The 19060-nt window shown below is 45.6% G+C and overlaps 1 protein-coding gene across 2 annotated transcripts in view; it reads right to left on the bottom strand.

Moving 5' to 3' along the window:
* Positions 1 to 404: 404 nt before the first annotated feature.
* Positions 405 to 19060, bottom strand: part of AP3D1 (adaptor related protein complex 3 subunit delta 1) — a 42506-nt gene continuing 23850 nt past the window's right edge. The window contains exons 13-33 of one of the 2 annotated variants that reach the window (XM_084221089.1): positions 18182 to 18330; positions 17866 to 18096; positions 16215 to 16446; positions 15682 to 15827; positions 15415 to 15556; positions 14597 to 14668; positions 13763 to 13838; positions 12843 to 13042; positions 12127 to 12200; positions 10973 to 10996; positions 9749 to 9956; positions 8478 to 8540; positions 7756 to 7854; positions 6852 to 7001; positions 6684 to 6731; positions 6166 to 6355; positions 5023 to 5111; positions 3982 to 4067; positions 3522 to 3643; positions 2723 to 2802; positions 405 to 2580 (exon numbers count right to left, since the gene is read on the bottom strand). In XM_084221089.1, coding sequence (XP_084077215.1) covers positions 2485 to 2580; positions 2723 to 2802; positions 3522 to 3643; positions 3982 to 4067; positions 5023 to 5111; positions 6166 to 6355; positions 6684 to 6731; positions 6852 to 7001; positions 7756 to 7854; positions 8478 to 8540; positions 9749 to 9956; positions 10973 to 10996; positions 12127 to 12200; positions 12843 to 13042; positions 13763 to 13838; positions 14597 to 14668; positions 15415 to 15556; positions 15682 to 15827; positions 16215 to 16446; positions 17866 to 18096; positions 18182 to 18330 — 2577 coding nt within the window. In that variant the 3' untranslated portion in view covers positions 405 to 2484. The remainder of the gene's footprint in view (positions 2581 to 2722; positions 2803 to 3521; positions 3644 to 3981; positions 4068 to 5022; positions 5112 to 6165; positions 6356 to 6683; positions 6732 to 6851; positions 7002 to 7755; positions 7855 to 8477; positions 8541 to 9748; positions 9957 to 10972; positions 10997 to 12126; positions 12201 to 12842; positions 13043 to 13762; positions 13839 to 14596; positions 14669 to 15414; positions 15557 to 15681; positions 15828 to 16214; positions 16447 to 17865; positions 18097 to 18181; positions 18331 to 19060) is intronic. The other variant, XM_084221090.1, reaches the window with a different exon arrangement.

Below are 19060 nucleotides of genomic sequence, written 5' to 3' on the forward strand. Positions count from 1 at the left end.
ATCTCACTGGAGGCCAAGAGGAAGCAACAGCAGGGGCTGATTCCAGCCTCATTCAGCCCAAAGCTCCCATTCTTCCAAGGGCTGAATGTTAGCTGCAATCATGATCCAAAACCTAAAACAGTTACTGGAGATTTAACTGAGATGGTCTGAATTATTTTTTCCTGTAATTTCAGCGTTAGTGACAGCTGCTGTTGCAGAGCTGCTGTCAACAGCAGCTCTAGTGCCTTTTAAGGGGGTGGCACTAGGAATTCCCTACCTTCTCTAGGAAGGAGATTCCTCTTACCTCCACTGAAGATTCATTATTCAGCCCTGGGGTAAATCCATGCCTTGGTTTTGGGTCCATCCAAACTGTAACGGTCTTATGAAAGGACCATTTATAAAGCCAAAAATTTAACTTTGTTTTGAAAGTTTATTGGATCATCTTGACACAAAATCATTACAGCAGCTTGTGGTATGTTGTTTTCTTTTTGTTTTTTTTTTCCTTTTTTTCCAGGGAATGTTGATAGCAAATAAATTTGTGAATGTAACACATCATACAGTTTCAAAATTCTAGAATCACTGCACAGGATTCTGTAAGAGACTCTACATGCTAAAGTGACAGTTTTCATCCATGAATTAAAAAACCCAAACACTAATTGAGGAACATTATCCTTTAAGACAATTTTAATATGTTCAGTTTCTAATACACAACTGGCTAACCAAGGGAGGCTGACCAAAACCAAACCCTCCACGTTGTGGCAGCACGGTCGGACACGGAGCTGGGCCTGGCAAGGAACCCAGAGCACCAGAGCAGAGCCTTTGCCAAAATACCTCCTGTGGGAAGAGTGTAAAGAGCACAAGACACGCGTAAAGTACAGGACATCACCCAACAAATAAGATCAACACTTCATCCTGCTCCCTGCATGGGGGTTTGGTGTTTTAGGAGTGGTGGTGGTGCTGGAGACGTGCAGACCCAGCCAGCTGCTCCCTGGGCACCTTTTTGGAGCAATCAATTGCTCCTGACCTGTGCCTCAAAGCAAAACCCTTCCATGGAGTTTTGCTCACTGGGTACGGAACTGCAAGGAAAGAAACGGAACAGGGGAATAAAAAATAAGTTGAAAGCAAGGGATGTTGGAGAAGGACATCCCTTTCCTGTCAGTGACTCCACAAAATTCCAATAGTGCAGAATGGGCACTTCCCAGACTCTCCCTTCTTCCCTCTAAAGCAGCTGCTACAATCCCAAATCTGCAGCTCCTCAGTCCCCTCCTCATCCTGCATCCTGAAGGGAGAGCAGCTCCTCATGACCCCTTCTCCTGCACCCTGGCAGGGAGAGGGGATCCTCATCCCTCCTCCTTCCTGCATCTGGGACAGGGGCTCCCCATCCATCCCTCTCTCCTGCACCCTGGCAGAGAGGGCTCTGCCACAGGGACCATGGGGCACTTGTGCTGCCAAATCTGCTCTAAGTGCTGCAAGGGCAGAGTTGAGGGACACTGAGGGGACACAGAGACAGAATGACCTTGCTGGTTTCAGAACCCAGAGGGAGGACATGGACCTGCACACAAGGGGCTGCACCCATGACTGTTTCTCTAACCTGGTAATGGTCAACCTCAGCTGGTGAGCAAAAGGATAAAAAAGGAGGAAAAGACCCCTTTGGATTTCCAGTTTCTTGCTACAGCTTAACTGCTCAGGAATGTGAAATTGAAGTGGACTCATAAAACACATCAGCAGAGACAGCTCAAAGGGGAGAGACCTGACATACTCTGTGTGTGGGGCAGTCGAGGGGAGCACAGACCCAAACAGTAACACTTCCAGCCCATTTCATGCTTCCACACTCGACTCTTCCAGCTGTCACTAAAAGAAGGTTAAGGCTCAAGGCAACTACTATAAACAGAAACTCAAACATCCCAGTTCCCACAGGGCTCCTTTGGATTAGCTCAAGGAGATGGAGGATATTTATATGCTGATCACAATAGATCTTGAGATAATAATAAATCATATATATATATAAAAAAAAAACAACAAAAAGAGGCCTTCTGGTCCAGCACCAGCCTCTGCTAGAAATATACATCAACTACAGCAGCCCTGAAGACATATTTTTTCATGGCTAAGGATTAAGTCAACCTTCCCTGGCATAAGCACAAGCAACAAACTGTGCTACTGTTGATAAAGTCCTGCTCAGTCGCCGTCCCACACAGATGAAGGTCATGGGATCATCATGAGCTGCTGAATAAATAGTGCCCACCCCTCCCTCCCTCCCTCCTCCAGTCATGTCACCAGGATCTCTTTGGGCTAGAAAGGGTTAACACCACAGTTTGTAAAAAGTTCTGAAAATAAAAAGGTAACATACAGCCTTAAAATGTCTAAACTGCAACCAATGGTGGAGTGAACTGAAAGCACGTGCCCCAGGGTAGTACATGCGTACGAGGGAGAAACTTAACACTTGGGTCTGCTCGTCTTTACACGTTGGGTGTGTTTCTGGTCGTTGGAATATTTTATAAGGAATATTCAGCACTTGGACAATGTCTCTTTCATCTCATCCAACAAGTTGCTAAGCAGGGTGGAATCATTACATTTCCCATCTATGGATACAGAGTTCTCTCCCTTGGAAAGGAAAAAAAAAAAAAAAAGAAAATAAAAACATTAGCTCCTCTTCCACGTGGGGATAAATGTGTTGCCAGCCAAACTCAGGGACTGGAAAGAGGCAGAGGAAGGCAGGGAAGGCTCCAGGTTTAGCTTCTCTCACCTTTTTTACCAGTAGGCAGACGTGATGGCCTTGGATAGAACGGCTGTACATGGATGCACACGAATCAACGCGTTCCACAACTGCAGAGAAACAGCAATTTCATTTCATTCCACTCCATTCTAATTCAAGCCCTGCTTCCCCTGGAGAGCAGCCCTTGCTCTGCCTGGCCTTGAGGAACAGTGGCTTCTACAGAGGGGAGGAGGAAGTCAGGGTCAAGATGTGCCTGGCTCCTCCTGGCTTCTCTCTGGGACGTTTCACAATAATGAGGTGAGTCATTTGTCTCCTAAGCCACAAATGTTCTGTGGCAAAAACACTGCTCAGAATGTAGATTTCTTCCCCAGAAATACTTCCAGTGAAGCAATGTCTAATGCAAACACCAGAGCATGATGAAACAGCCAGTTGTTTTGCTTCAGCCAGTGCTTGTTTTAATTAATAAACCCAAACCTGAATAGCTGGGGCTCTCCCTCACTGAAAGGAAGCACTGGGGAGGGGGAGTCTGAAGCCCTGCAGATCAAACCCACCCTCCAGAGAACAGCTACAGCCTGAACTCCACAGCAACTGCTCCCATGATAACTGTCACATGCCTCACTGGGCTGCAGGAATTCCACAGGGACACAAGGAGAATTCATTTTGAAGAACACTGCATGCTTTGAGTGTTGCAAAACTGGAGAAAACTCTCCCAAATGTATTTAATCTGGACATCACCTGCTCCTGTGGTTGCAGTATTATGCCCACCAAGCACAGCAGAGATTTCAGAATATGGAAATCTGCAGAAGGTTCTGCATCAAGGAAGACTCACCTGAAAAATGATGATGAAAACAGATCTTTGCCAGTAGATGCTGGAAAGAAATGCTAATTCCATCTACTTTAATAGAACTCATGTGCAGATCTCCAGACTCTAGGAGCTTGGCAAAAGCATCACTGCAGAGCAGGAAGGAAAGTAAATGTTTTATTAGAAATGCAAGTGAAATCTGTCCCACCAGCCCCATGAAACATGTCAGGATACAGAAGCTTAAGTGCTACCAAGCTCTAGGAAAATGGGTTTACAGCAAATACGGAAACCACACTCCAGAGCCCACTGGAGCAACTTGTGCCCTCTTGCTGCCAGAGCTGCCTCTGCCAGCCTGCAGGGCACAGAGCTCCCTCTGCAGAGCCACTTGAAATCAGTCACTGGACAGATTTGAACAGCCACCCCTTACAGAGACACTGGCCAAGCCCTTGGGAGTAGGCAGGGCAGAGGGGGCAGTGCGGGCACTCACCTGTAGCAAGGCGTCGTGATCAAGTACGAAGCACAACTGAAGTGCAATTTGAAATCTAGTTTTTCATGGGTTGAACCTTCATCATCCTGCAACAGGGCAAAGGAGAGCAGGTGAGTGGGAGCCCTGAGGCAACCACCCCTACCCACCACAGAGGCACCAGCGAGGAGCTGAGGGCTGAGTTCCCCCTGAAATGGTCTGGCTGGCCCTGAAGGATCAGTCTGAGAACCATCCCACCACAACATCAGCCCACTCAAAGATTTGGGCAGCTGGGTTGATGCATGCACCTACAACAGGTAAGGGACACACTGGGCTGCAGTTCTGCCTGCACTCTGCTGAAATGAACTGAGCAGACTGAGTTTCAACTAGCACTTGGAGATGTGGTTTTACAGTTCATTATTTCCTGAGCAAAATAATAAATTAACAGTTCCCAGATTCTTAGGTACTAAAATAGGACGAGAATGCTATTTTTAAGAAACCCTTAAAATAGAGATAATGGCTGACTCAGGAGTAGCCACAACTGTCTCCATTCATTTCCTTCAAGCGAGCTCTTTCATTAATAACTGTACTGAAATAACATCAGAGACCCACACAGCCTTACCCAGCTCAATACCTATTAAACAATGCCTTCCACTGACCTCACTCTTGTCTGGGTCTCCACTCTTAATGACAGCATCTAATTCTCATTTTTGTTTTGCAGCCTTGTACCAGGCTGCAGCGTCCAACTGAGATCAGAAGGAGCAGACCCTGGTCCCCTCTCTCCCCTCCCCAGCAGATCAGTGTGATTTTCTAGCTGACAATGTGGCACATGTTCCAGGCTGCCTTGCTCACACGCTGACAGAAATGACAATCTAGGATGTGCTGACGCAGGATGGGGGGCACTCTTTGCACAAGATGTCATGTGAAAATGTTCCTCACAGAATGGGCTGCTGCAGCAGGGATGAAATGATGCCTAAAAAAAGCTCGAGAGCAGAGCTTCCCACCCGAGTCCGGCTCCCTGACGCAGTTCCCAAGGAAGCAGAAGCAGCTGAGAGCTGCACTTACTTTGACTATAAAGGACAGCGTTCCTTTTAACTTCTGAGCCATAACAATACTCTGAAGTGTAAACACAAACTGGGCTTCGTTAGAGATTCCTAGTGTGAAGAGAGGAGAGGGAAAAGTCAGGTCAGAACATGATTTCCAGATCTAAGTAATGGTTAGAATAAACTGACTTATGTGCAGACTATTTTTGAACCAAGTTAGAAATTCTCTGAGTTGGAAGAGAGTTCTACACACAACTGCTGTGATGAGTCAACAATGTTACAGCACTCCCAGTAGCAGCAATGGGAGCTGGCATTTGATGGAGGTTATTGAGCAAGTGCCTCAGTAAAGTGTCACAGTGTCACATATTTAAATTATTTGCATAACTGGAATTATATTATAAACATTTCAGAGTAGCTTTCAGAGCTAATTTGAATTCTAATGTTTCTATGTTTTGCTTTTAATATACAAGTCTGTGTCAAGAACTGCCACATACAGATTTAAAACAAATCAAATACCCCACTGCTTTCCATGGGGGATTGAAAAGCTCCCTGAGGCCACTCCAGCCCTCTGTGAGTTGTTCCAGGATTCAAATTAACTCCTCAGTGAAGGAAGGGAAATTCAGGGAAGTTCATAGATTTGACTGTACTACTGTGCTCTGTACAAAACCATTATCATTCATTTCTGTGCTTAATACTTCTGGAGGGCTCAGCTGCCCTCCTTGCACATCCTTATCACAAACCTTCACTGCAAAAGGCCTCTGCCATTCAAACAGTGGGACAAGAGCTCCAGAATAAATCCAGAGTGGATTCTAATGCTTCACAAATTTACTACCTCGTTTTATTTTAAATCTCATAGCAAACACACAAAATGAATTTTGGATTCCTGTAGTCAAAGGTGTGCCAGCCTGCAGGCATCTGGAAAAGGAACTCAGACATTTGGACTCCCAGCCCTAGATTAAGGCTTTGCTCTTGCTGTGCAGAACCACCTGCATTACAGCCATACTGGGAGAAGGCTTATCCTCTCCAGGGAACTGTGGGAAAGCCCAGCAACACCCAGGCAGAGATGCTTTTTCTGGAAAACAGCAGAAGTTCAAGCAGCTCTTTCCACAGGAGGGCAGTGCAGGGCCAGCCACACTCCAAGAGCCCTGTGCAAAGCTGTGCATACCAGGGGGGAGTTGGAAGGGCACAGGTATCCCATCGTGTACTGATGATCCTTCTGGTCGGAGCATTTTAGTGTTGAGAGAGTCCAGGACATTCAGTTCCATGCTCTTAAGGAAGCTAGTGCTTTTGTTCTCAAAGATAACAGACACAGTAACTTGGCTGTCATTCTGGAGGTTTCCTTGAATATCATAGGTCTGCAAATGAAGTGAAAAATGTCACAGGAAAGACTCAAACTTCAAGAAACAGAACACAGCATGGGGATTAAAAAAAAAAAGGTTCAAAAGGGAGGTAATTTGGTATAGCTATGAGTTTATGGAAACACACGGGTGATCAGCTAAGGATTGAGAAAGTATCAACTCAGAAATTCAAGTGGGCCACCCAAAGGAAAGGAAATGGAGCTTGGTTGTAATTCTACCTTCTGGGATCGAAACAGTTCTTCAGTTATGTGATGGCTACATAAAGTCACTCCCCCATCCCCAGGGCACACAGAGACAACAGCCAGAACAAACAGCCCCAACTCACCATTTTAATGTACGGGTTTTCAGCAAGAAGGCGGTAACTGGACATGGGCTGAAAAACAAGAGAACTCACAGTCACACCAGAACTGATGACTCTGAGAAGAGCTGTCACTGTCCTTCCTCCCAAGCAGCTGAGCTCTCCTTGTCCCCAGGCCTGGGCACAGCTACTCACTGGTAGTGGCTCATCCTCTAGTGTCCCGTTCTGCACCGACTCCGGGGGCTCCTCCTCGCTGTGATGACTCTTCTTTTTGGATTTCTTTTTATCCTTTGATTTCTCTTCTTTCTCTTTCTTGTGCTTTTTCTTCTTATGCTTGGAGGATTTCTACCAAAAAGAACGAGAAACTACAACAAACCCTTAAAGAAACCCTTGATTTCTAGCAATGACCCCTCTACCACACTTCCAGCTCTTGACTCTCGCTCTCTGCACTTCCTGGATTGTGCAGTTTCCCTTTACAGCAGAACCCAAAACAGAGCTACCATTCCTTAAATCCCAAAAGTAACTCCATGTGGAGTCCCAGTAAACCCTGCTCCCCACCCAGCTGCCCATACCTTATCCCAAAGTAACCTGGGAACAGCACAAGGCTGAATCTCTCCAACTGTTTGGAAGCTCAGCTTTAACTGGGACCTGTCCCTTGGCTCAGGGACACGAGGTGGTCACAGCTCTTCAAGGATGTAACATTTGCAGGCAGTCACTGCACTGAACAGAGGCTGTTGGTAAATCCTGTGTGCTGCTTTTTAAGGAGTTTGAGACAGCAGGAGAATATGGCTGAAAGGTGACAGCAACTTCACAGAACCAGACAATTGTGAAGGTTGGAAAAGTCCTTTAAGATCATCAGGTCCAGCCATCAGCCCAGTGTCACCACATCCACCACTAAAACATGTCCACAAGTGCCACATCCACAGATTTTCTGAACATTTCCAGGGACAATGACTCCACCACTGCCATGGGCAGCCTGCTCCAATGCCTGACAATCCTTTCCATTAAAAAACAATAACAACAAAATCCTTCCTAATATCTAATCTAAGCCTCCCCTTTTGTAACTTGAGGCAATTTCCTCTTAACTTGAGCCACTTACCTTTCCTTCATCCTCCTCCTCCTCATCTTGTTCTTCCCTTTCTTCTTTTTTTACCACTTGAGATTCAGCCACCACAGCAGTGCTTATTGCAGGCTCGCTCTGAGGAGATGAGCAGAAGGATTCTAACACTCAGGGAAAGCAGCTGGAACAACCCAATCCCACACCAAAAGAAACTCAACAGTGACAACTCCTCACAACTGTTATTTCAGAAATGACATTAGGCTAACATGGTATCAAGGCTTTCATTTTGTGCCTCTGAAACCCAGCAAATATGATCACCTGAGAACACGATGCAGAAGATTTCCTCCAAGGAATCCATCCCCTTATATCTTTGTCTCTTCCTCTAGAATTTCCCATCAAAATTCATGAGAATTTTTCTTTCACACTCTGTCTCTCATGTCTATTAATATTGCTAGAGTCTACATCACACTGGGAAATAAAACTATACAACTGTATAACATTATACTCATCAATAACAAAATCAACCAAGCCTGGAGCTGCATTTGTATTTCTATTTCTATTCCTTAATCTGCACAGAATGAGCCTCAAGTCTCCCATTACAGCTCCTCTGAACTGGCCAGACAATATCTCTGCTCCCCAGCAGGAAGTTGAGGAGATGAAGCTGATGTTCCCCTCTGTGCTGCAGCATGACACAGCACTCCTGCACAGCTCAAGGCAAGGAATAACCACAGAAGTTTCTTCTGATGGGGGAAGATTCCTACCTGTCGCTGGGGCGTGGGAGCAGCTGGTGGAGCAGTGGAGAGCCAGAAATCCAAGTCTTCCCCCTGAATTTCAGGAGAAAAAAACAGAAACACATTATCATTGTTTTTATATCTTTCTTAAAAATCAAATTAAAAACCCAACACCCCCCCAACAACAGCAACAAAAGAAAATCAAAACAAAAAGATCACAAGGTTGGAACATCCTTAAAAGGAGGGGCTGGGAGAGCTGGGGGTGTTCACGTGGAGAGGAGAAGGCTCCAGGGACACCTCAGGGCCTAAAGGGGCTCCAGGAGAGCTGGAGAGGGACTGGGGACAAGGCCTGGAGGGACAGGACACAGGGAATGGCTGCCACTGCCAGAGGGCAGGGCTGGATGGGATCTTGGGCAGGAATTGTTCCCTGGCAGGGTGGGCAGGCCCTGGAGCAGTGCCCAGAGCAGCTGTGGCTGCCCCTGGATCCCTGGCAGTGCCCAAGGCCAGGTTTCAGTTTGGACAGGGCTTGGAACACCCTGGGATAGTGGAGGGTGTCTGTTACCATGGCAGGGGTGGCACTGGATGAGCTTTAAGGTTCCTTTGAACCCAAACCAGTCTGGGATTCTGTGACTCTACAACAATTAAACCAGAAGTTTAAGTTCCCATGGAAATGCAGCACTCCATCACTCCAGTGTGCTCCTCATGCACAGATGCTGTGACACATTCAGGAGCAAACACACCATGAAGCTTCACTTCAGTCTTTGAGCACTTCCAAAGGCAGGCCCAGCTGACAGCACCAGGGTAGGGCATCCCTGGCATTCCAAGGGCTGCAGTGCAGAGGGAATGTGCAGCTCTGCAGGGGGTTAACAGGAGGATGCTTCAAATCCTGAGAGCAACTGGCAGCTATGCACAGGGTTTATAACTGAAAGGTTCTGGAGCACATGGGAGACAGGATGCACCACAAATGACACTCACAAAACTAGTTCCAGATATTTTGCTAAGGAGTTCCCCACTTGGAGAACAGACAAAATATCAGCAAACTCAGCTTCCACGTGAGCTCTGGCAGATCTGCTGTGTAGGCTGCAGTAAGCCAAATTCTGCTAACTTAGGAGGCTAAGTAAATGGTATTTTTATTAACAAATCTTTAAATACCTGCTGCTACAGTAGTAAAAATTGAAGGAAATAGAGGTTGAATGCATTGAGCTGTTTGAACCGTTAAATGCAACTGTTCCTAGGCAACAAAATGAACTCAGCAATAAATAACAGCAGGAGCTAAAATAATGCAAATCTTGGAGAATTACCTTTTTTACTTCTTCCTCCTCCTCTACCACCTTTTTTTCTTTCTCTTTCTTCTTTCCTTTATCTCTCTCTTTATCTTTATGTTTCTTTTCCTTCTTTTTGGGTTTCTTGCTCTTCTTCTCTACTAGGGGAACTTCTGAGTCTGGTGACTTCAGGGTCTCGACATTCCTGTGTCTCTGCACTGGCAGCTTCTCACTGTCTGCTAAGGGTCTTGAAAAGAAAGAGCCCATTACCTGCTGCCAACAGCCTCCCTCAGCCAGATAACCTGTTCAAGACAAGGTATGCTTTGTTCTTAGAGAGCTGGGCCCCCAAGCTTAAAATCAGTGCATACTTCTCTACCTGGAGTTTACTTCTGCACTGCAAACATTGCCCTTGTGGGTTAGGAGTCAGAGGAAACAACTGGAAGGTGACTGAGAGCCAAGATCTTGCTGTTTAACCCTTAGAGGTGCCAGCTAGAGGCTGAGAAACACCCACAGAGGAACAGCTCCATGTTAGACTGTGTTTCCATGGAATCCCTCTCCAAGGAAAAGCAAGGATGTGGAAATTCGAGCAGTGGAATGCCAGCATGGCTCCAGCAGCCCTTGAAGGGTGTGGGGTTTGTTGTTCTTGATGAATAGATCAGTCCAATTGGGAATGATTCTAAGTCATTTTTATTTTGAAAGTTTGCACTATGAACTTCTACTCCACTATCACATTTTGTAAGTTAAATGTAACTTCAGACACTTGTTTCCAAAAAGCACCAACAGCAGGTGATATTTACACTGTATCCTAAATCCATTACTTGGGAAAAAAACACCACAAAAATTTCTCTCCGTCTTGTCAAACATTTCCAGAAGCCAGCAAGAATTTCACCAACTGCATATTTCTCTATGCAAGAGCTTTTATTTAATATTAATTTTCACATTGGCACAGCAAACATCACTTCAGAAAGATTTCTAACGGCCTCAACTGCCTCAATTTTTTTTTTGCTTATATTGCATTAAGAACGAGAACCAATTAATTTTTCACTTTAAGACACTAAGGGAAGATTGAACAACAAACAGGCCTCATCTTTTACTATTTCAGATATACCTGCACAGGAACAGCATTGGTGCTGAAAGTCAGTGACAAAACAGACTCTCAAAATGTGAGAGTCTCTGATTTAACAGTTCCTCCACCCTTCAAGGACTTACCCTGTCCAAAATCAACCAACCTGACGAAGGTCAACACTCAGGAGATATTCTTACCTGGAAGGCTTCCCTGAAACCAGACTGCGTGTGAGCGTGACAGACAGAGCAGTGCAAGCACAGAAAGAAAGAGAGAGGACACAGACATGAGAAACCATGACAGGAGAGCACAGCACTCATGGCACAGGGGAGGGAATGGATGGAACAATCCACCAGCCCTGGATGCCTCCTGGACCTGCTCTGCTGGGTGTGCCCAGTGCCGCTGAGAATCACCATGCAAACACAGGGATTACAGGCAGAAATTAATTTCCTTTTATACATTTGTTCCTGCAGATTTTGACTGGCCTTCCAAAAAAGGAAGTTCCTCAGAAACTGTTTTATTTATTTTTTCACAAGGTACTGAAGGGCCAAAGCCCCATAAATTTGGAACTGCAAAGAAAGGCACAGACTTGAGAGATCCTACACACACCCACATGGGCCTGCACAGTCTTCCAAACTTTACAGGAGGCATCCCTGGACCATAAGTCCGCAATTACTTTTAGCATGGTGATTTTGTAAAAGAGCAACTACAAAAAAAAAATCCAACCCAATCTCCATGTGCAATACTGCACAGCCCAGGGCTCATGGGCACGTGGGTGCAGGGGCTCAGTGCTGGTACTGGCACAGCCCCAGAGCTGGGTGGGGACCAGCCTGGGCACAGCTGTGACATTCAGCTCAGTCACAGCACAACAACACTTCAGTACAGTGGGACACACTGAAGGGCCACAGGGCAGTGGGGTGGGACAGCCTGGGTGTTACTGGTCAGTGATCACAACACAGGCTTGCCACGGACACAGAGCTTGAGGGGGACAGATGGACACAGCTCACACTCAGTGCCAACACAGGTGACAGCAGAGAGACAGTGGGACACCCAAACCTCAGAGTAACCCACACCTGATCCAGTGACACTGTCTGTGCTTCCAGACTCCTTCAGTCACACTCACACTACATTTAGTGACTCCCCTGCCCCTCCCAAACCTCTCTCATACTCAGGAGTTGAGATTTTATCATCCAAGCTGCAGTGGGAGCCAAAGCTGGATGAGCACCTGAAGTTCCATCAAAGCCATGGGGAGAGACTTCAGCTTTTCCCCCGGATGGCCTGCAGTGCCTTTGCCTGCTCAGCCCCCACCCATTCCCTCAGCAACTCAGTGAACTCACACACAAACTGCACTTACTTATCCAGGTCTATGTCAAGTGCCTTATAGGGATCATTGGGATCTTTGTCATCTTCATCACTGGGCAAAGCATTCTGCAGGAAAGATCCAGAGACATCCACTGAGGCAGCAAACCACTGGCAATTTTCAAACTCAAGCTTAACACTACCCAAATGACATTTTTTTTGAGCCTGTGAACCGTGCAGCAGGCCAGCTGCAGTCAGGCTCAGTAAGTTATGGGAACAATGCACTTCAGTGCAGCATCTAGTTTCAAGATTAATTTGGAACAGAAACCCCTTCTTCATAAACAGCAGGACTTGAATTGCTGCTGTTCGGTTTTGATTAAAGGAAATTTTAGACACAAATACAGATTACATCATTAGCATCTGCAATTAATTATCATCAGCTGCAAAGCTGCTGACTAGACAGCAAGTTACTGTCAAAGTGAAGCAGCAGAGCATAATAAATGCTATTTGGACAGTGTTACTTTTAGAGCAGGGATGAACATTGTTTGGTTGGTTTTGACTTTTTTTAATAGCTTCAGTGGCAAATTTTGTATTTTTGTTAAAAAAAGAGACAGTTATTTCTTCCCCTGCAAAGAACAGCCAGGGGTCATCTCAGTCATTTCTGAAACAGCTCTGGAACTGCCACATCACAGACTGGCTGCAGTTGTGGGGGCAAAAATCTCTCAAGAGCTGCACCCAGATAAATCCCAGACCCCAAGCACAGGAACTGACCTCTGGCATCTCCTCTGTGATGATGTCGACATGGTGAGCTGGAGCAATGTCCTCCTCACTCTCTGTGTGCAGGGAGTTGTGGCGATGGTGTTTCCCTCTCTTCTCCTTTTTCTGCTTTTTCTTTTTCTTGTCTTTCTCCAGTTTCTGTTTATGCCTTCGCTCTTCTTCCAGTTTCACATACTGGTCTGACATGGGCATTCCTGGGGGAAAGCCAAGCTGCTTTCAGGTACAGAGCACATGGACTGAGCACTGAAACACCACATCAGGAGTGTGCCCTGCTCCTGCTTCCAGCTTCCCAGAGCCAGCTGGATCCACACCTCTCTGTGCTTCCACATCACCTCACACAGCCCCCCAAGCAGCAGCTTTGCTGTCCACTCCATTTCTCCAGAACCAGGACAGAGCTCAATCACGCTCCCTGATTCTTGGCTGCATTATTGCATTACAAGGAGCATCCAAACATTGAGATTTTAAGGAGAATTGGTGACATTGCTGCTGTACTTGCATGTAAGGCACTTGATCAACAGCTTTTCAGTGCTGTATCCTTAGATATACAATCATTCTTGATAATTGAAACAAGATATTCAAACAGTATCTCTACCATTAGATTCTATTTCCTGTCTCCTCCATCAGACCTCTATATTTTCAAGGGGATTGTTCCCACATGGAACAGTGGCTCCTCTACATGTTACAGACCTGGCTGCATGACATTCCTAATCACAGAATTATTTCTAATATTATCTTGAAAGGAGCTCAGACTGCAAAGCACTATTTTCAAATGTAAATTAAGGAGATATATTTAAGATTCTAATAGAAGTGTGTTCCTTGCCCTTCAAAACCTCAGGTGGAAGACCTAAGAAGGAATTACAACTTTTGCTAGACTGAATTTCTTTAATTAATTTTAAAATATTAGCTGTGCTTACCTGGAACTTTTAATGGGACAGAAAGGTCAATCTGGACCACAGGAATATGTTCCACCCCTGGAGTGTCTTGGTATCGCTGGGAAAAGAAAGATTAGTTACTTTCTGAGCACTGCCAGCACAAATTTCTGTAAATAGGCATATTACAAAACATCAAGCAGTTCAGTCCCTTAAGTGAACATTTGAAAAGATAGGATTGGAACAGCTTGTTAACAATTCTGTGTGGTAGCAGAATGTATTTTAAAGCCAGTTGATAACTATTATAAAGGACCCTACTCTTAGCTACAGTTTTTTAACCCCACTACTGCCCTGAAGAATTACTGCAGCTCTCTGAAGAATTTTTGGTTTGTTTTGTTGCTAGTAACTTGCCACTTCAGAAGATAAATTTGGAGATTGGAGTTGAGGAACATGGGGCAGTCCTTCAGATCTAGAAAGATACAGAGGGAATAAAGGAAGTTCTTTCCCTGAAAAAGGTGTTCAGAGACCACAACAACTTTCTGATCCACAAAATACAGTGTGATTTCCAGGGCCACCCTCTGCAGGGCTCCAAGTGAGGTGCCTGAGGATGTGAATGATGCCGTCACCCAGGGCTGGGACAAACTGCACAGACTCTCTCACCGGCTGCTCTGGGGCTACCAGATCACTCAGGAGATTCTCAGCACAAAGAGGAGTCAAAAACAGTTGCAGGCAGCCACTCCAGTCCATGCATTATAAAGTGGGAAAGGGAAAGTGCAGGGGAAATATCAGAACATCCTGGAGGAGGCTGCAGCTCTGATATTCAGGGATCCTTCACACAGTGACAGCAGAGTCCAGTGAGATATTGCAATTCAGACTCACCTTCTGAGGGGAAGGAGAGCTTTTAATATAAAATGGGTTGTTTGCCTGCTCTTGTTTCCGAGCTTCTCGACGCTAAAAGCAAAAGATGATTTGCAGTTACAATGTTTGTAAGCAGAGACATAAAAGACAGCAAAGTGCAAAACAAAAGCTCCCTGCATTTTTGGAACAATACATAACTACTGTGAAAAGACTAGAGCAGAGCAGCTTGTGTGTGACAAAGCAGTTCTGAGTTACCACACATACTAGGATAGAACTGCAGGTACCATTCCTAATTCCCATCCCTGGAAGAGTTCAAGGCCAGGCTGGAAAGGGCTTGGAGCAACCTGGGATAGAGGAAGGTGTCCCTGCCTATGGCAGAGAGTGGAATGGGATGAGATTTAAGGTCTCTCCTGTCCCAAGCCATTGTATGTGAAACTATAACTAATATTCCTTAGAACAGCTTTCTTTGCTTTTTAATTATAGACTAGAGATAACTTCCTAGACATTAATTTTTGATGGCAATTGGAATGTTCCTGTTTTCATTTCTGCAAGGAGAGAAAGAAGTGAAGATTCATATAGCAACAAGTTCTCTCTGTGAAAGCAAAGAGGTCAGAGGCAGGAAAGGTGGGATCACTGCTGAGCACAAGCATGTTTCAGTCATTCACAGAAGCTGCTCAGGTCCATAAGCATCAGCTCACATCAGTGATCAGCTTTCCTGAGCTATGGAGAGTAGAAGGGCCCCCTGACTACAGGGAGAATTCACAGCAGCCCCCACTGCTCCAGCACCACTTAGATTACTACTGAATTATGTAGGGAAAAGCATTTTAGCAGTCACTCACTCTGGCCAGTTCCTCTTCATCTATTTCTGGCTGTCTGTGTCTCGAATGCCTTTGTTCCTCCTCATGAAATATTGTTTTGGGCTTTTCATCTTCAGACTCACTGTCTGATGGAGGCTCATTGATCCAGGCATCAAGGTCCAGGCTGGGAAGAATTGCAGCAAACAAACAGCTCAACTCAGTACTCCTGAATATTTCAGTGTCTCATCATATACTTTGCTTTATTATTCAAAGTTTAAATAAAGGTTTGGGAGAGAGAAGGAACTTTACCCCTCTGGAACAGGGACTTTCTTCTGTGCTTTAGGAGCCACAGGGTTCAGCTCACCAGCAAACAGGGCTATCACTTCCTCAGCTACAGGAACTTCTTTTGCTTGTAGCTTCTGAATGTATTTTATTAGCTGCAATATGCAAGAAGCCTAAAAACAAAAGCAGAAGTGTTTCAGAGTAATATTTAACAAGCTGAACCAAACAAATCAACTGAAGTCAACAGAAGGTGTTTTACTCCATTAAGGGACTTACGAGAAGCAGCATAAACTGCAGGTTTAGAGCAAATGTAAAAAGTCCATATTAAGCTTCTCTTTTAGCTGGGTCCTTTTTGTGCCCTTAAGTGCCTGAATAATTTTAAAATTAAATTGTTTTGAGTGAAGATCTTGCTGGCAGCCTTCAGAGATGGCATCAAACTGCAATAAGATCTGGGCTTTGTCACTGATAACAGCTTATAGAAAATGTGCAGAGCCACAGAGAACCACAGACCTGCTCCAAGGCTTCCCATGATAAATCCCAAAGTCATTTTATTCTCTTACCCTCTCCTGAACCTCCAGATCTGCACTCTGCACAAACTGAGGCAGGCGTTCGATCATCAGCTGTGTAATTTCCTGAGCTGCCTCCTTTTCCCCAGCCTGCTCCTTCTGCTGCAGGATGGATGCATAGAGCTTCACCATGTTCTGCACATAAACAGCCTGGATGTGGCCTGGCAGGGTTGTAACTTTGGGCCTCAACATTGCTTCCAGGGTTTGGTTTGCTTCCTCGAGGTGTCTGTAAGGACAGAATACACAAATGAAAGGCAAGCAAAAATAAAATCCAGCAGGCAGTGCTTAATACAAAAAAGAATATAGATCACAGCACTTTGCTTGAACAGATGTCATGCTCTTATCTGCTCACAACTAAATGGAAGATGCACAAAAAGTTACTGGACTATTACAAACTGAAAGCTAAAGCTGTTTCTAAGTAAAAATTTGATAACACTGGAAAGGAAGAGTATATTTTCTTTGTACAACTTTTTTTTTTTTAAGAAAATGAAGATCTGAGCTGTACCAGCATTTGCATTCCCCCACTATCACTCCTACACTGTGAATTTAAACAGGAGACAGTGTTCAGAGTGGCAATTAGAAGAAGACACCAAACTAGCTGGTAAGAGGAGACTCCAGTACCACACCTGTCTAATTTACCAGAATAAAAGCTGGGTAACAGCTACATCTGCACAAGCAAGAGACAAAAACACCTGTTGATGCTAAAAAAACATTGGTACAAGAACACTGAAAATTGCGCTACTGTGGGCATTGAAAAATTTTGAATAAAAAGATGACAACTTTTAATTTCCAGGAAGATGGGGCTCTGCAAAAACCTTTTAACAAGGGCAAAATAGGGAGGAGAGAAACAACTAATTCAAACACGGTGATTGCACATGTTCCCTATAATATAAAGGGGGGTAGACCTTAATGATTAAGAAGTTCCTTCAATGTCTTAAGATCTAACAGCTTATATCTACAATACCAGAAGGACCCAAAGCTGTGGGAGAGTGTCCAAATGAAGGACATGGAGTTGGGGAAGGGGCTGAGGAGCAGCTGAGGGCACTTGGCTGGTTCAGCTGGAGCACAGGAGACTGAGGGGAGGCTCCTCGGGGGCTGCAGCTCCTGCCCAGGGCAGGCACAGGGGCAGGGGCTGAGCTCTGCTCTGGGCCAGGGACAGGGGGCCAGGAAGGGCTGGAGCTGTGCCAGGGCTTGGCATGGAGCTCAGGGAAAGGTTCTTCCCCCCGAGGCTGCTGGGCACTGCCCAGGCTCCCCAGGGAATGGTGCCAAGGCTGCAGAGCTGCAGGAGCTCTCAGGGCTGCTCAGGGTGGGGGTGTTGGGGTGGCTGTGCAGGGACAGGGGCCGGGATCAATGATCCCTGTGGGTCCCTTCCAACTCAGGATACTCTGTGATTCTATAATTCACTACTGTGGCTTCCTGCATGAGTGGGCAAGGCTGGAGAGACAGGAAAAATGATCAGATAGTTTAAAATGTCTTGACTAGAAAGAGCTGAGGAGTCAATAGCATGAAGGAACAAGAAAAACACAGTCACCTTGGTGGCATTAGGGTACATACTCTGAACCCTCTCTCAAAAACACCTTTCAGTGACCAAAAGCTTTGCCCAAAAGCTGTCCCTCAGAGCACAGCAGGCTCTGCCTGCACTTACTCAGAGAACTCCCCGCAGATCCAGGCAGCAGCATAGAGCACCTCGCAGATGCCGTTCCTCTGGGTGTTGCTGGCGATGAGGTGGGCGTTGTCCAGCAGCATGGCCATCTGCGACACCGCGAACTTGCGGATGGCTTTCACTCTGATGGCCACGTCCAACATCTGCGCTGCGATCAGGTGCCCGTGCCTCGTGCCCTCCAGCCGGGTCAGCTCCACCAGGATGCTTATGTACCTATGGAAAGGGATGGGTGGGCATCAGAGCACAACCCTGCACTGCCTTTGTGATGAGCTCCGAGCTGGCAGCTGAAGGCACTGACCATTCAAAGTTGGTGATGTACTGATAATTGGACTGGCTGCAGATGTCTATGATTTTGGTCAGCAGCTCATCTCGGTACGTCGTCCCTTCGGCTTTATCCACGTGAATCATCAGTTTCTTCACAATCTCCATCAAGTTCTTCTTGGAGACCTGTTAAAGAGGTGGCAAAGGGTTCAGCCACTTTCCTCCACTGCCAAGTCCTTCCAGTTCCAGTAAAGCAGCTGCTGGCTCTTTGCTGGACCCATATCACATTAACATGGAAACCAGAACCACTCTGTGGGCCCCAAACCAAAAATAAACCTGTCTAATAGTGTTCAGTGTTTTTGTTAAAGAAGAGCCAGCATAAGTTACAAAGTTTAAGAAAAGACTGGATGTGTCACTTAGAGCCATGGCCTGGCTGACAAGTGGTGTTAGGTCATTGGATTTGATGATCTCCAAGGCTTTTTCCAATCCATCTGATTCTGTGATGACCTTGCTGTAGGGGAACTGAGGATGAGAATTACTATCAGCAATACAGAAATCCAAGAGAAAGTGACTCTTCTATTGCCAGATTAGAAAGTTTAAGAGTTTAAAACACTTTGCTTATAAAGGAAACAAATTTAGGAGTGATTAATATCCAATGGAATTGATTTCAAAATGGGTGATTTCCAACAGGGCCTGAACTGAGAAACTCCATCAAGTGTGAATCAGAATTTTTAAAGCCCTCGTGCTGAGCCAGATATTTTACTAGTCCTAAGTAGGACTAGTAAAGGACTGCCAGAAAAGATATAGGAGTTGTTATCAAAAGTCTGCTGTGGAGTGGGCAGAGAAAGTTGCATGCTCTCCTTAAACATCACATTCCTACAGGGTCAGTGGGGCTGCTGAGGAAATAAATGTAGGA

The sequence above is a fragment of the Fringilla coelebs genome (assembly GCF_963513975.1).
Source record: "Fringilla coelebs genome assembly, chromosome: 24".
Classification (NCBI taxonomy): domain Eukaryota; kingdom Metazoa; phylum Chordata; class Aves; order Passeriformes; family Fringillidae; genus Fringilla; species Fringilla coelebs.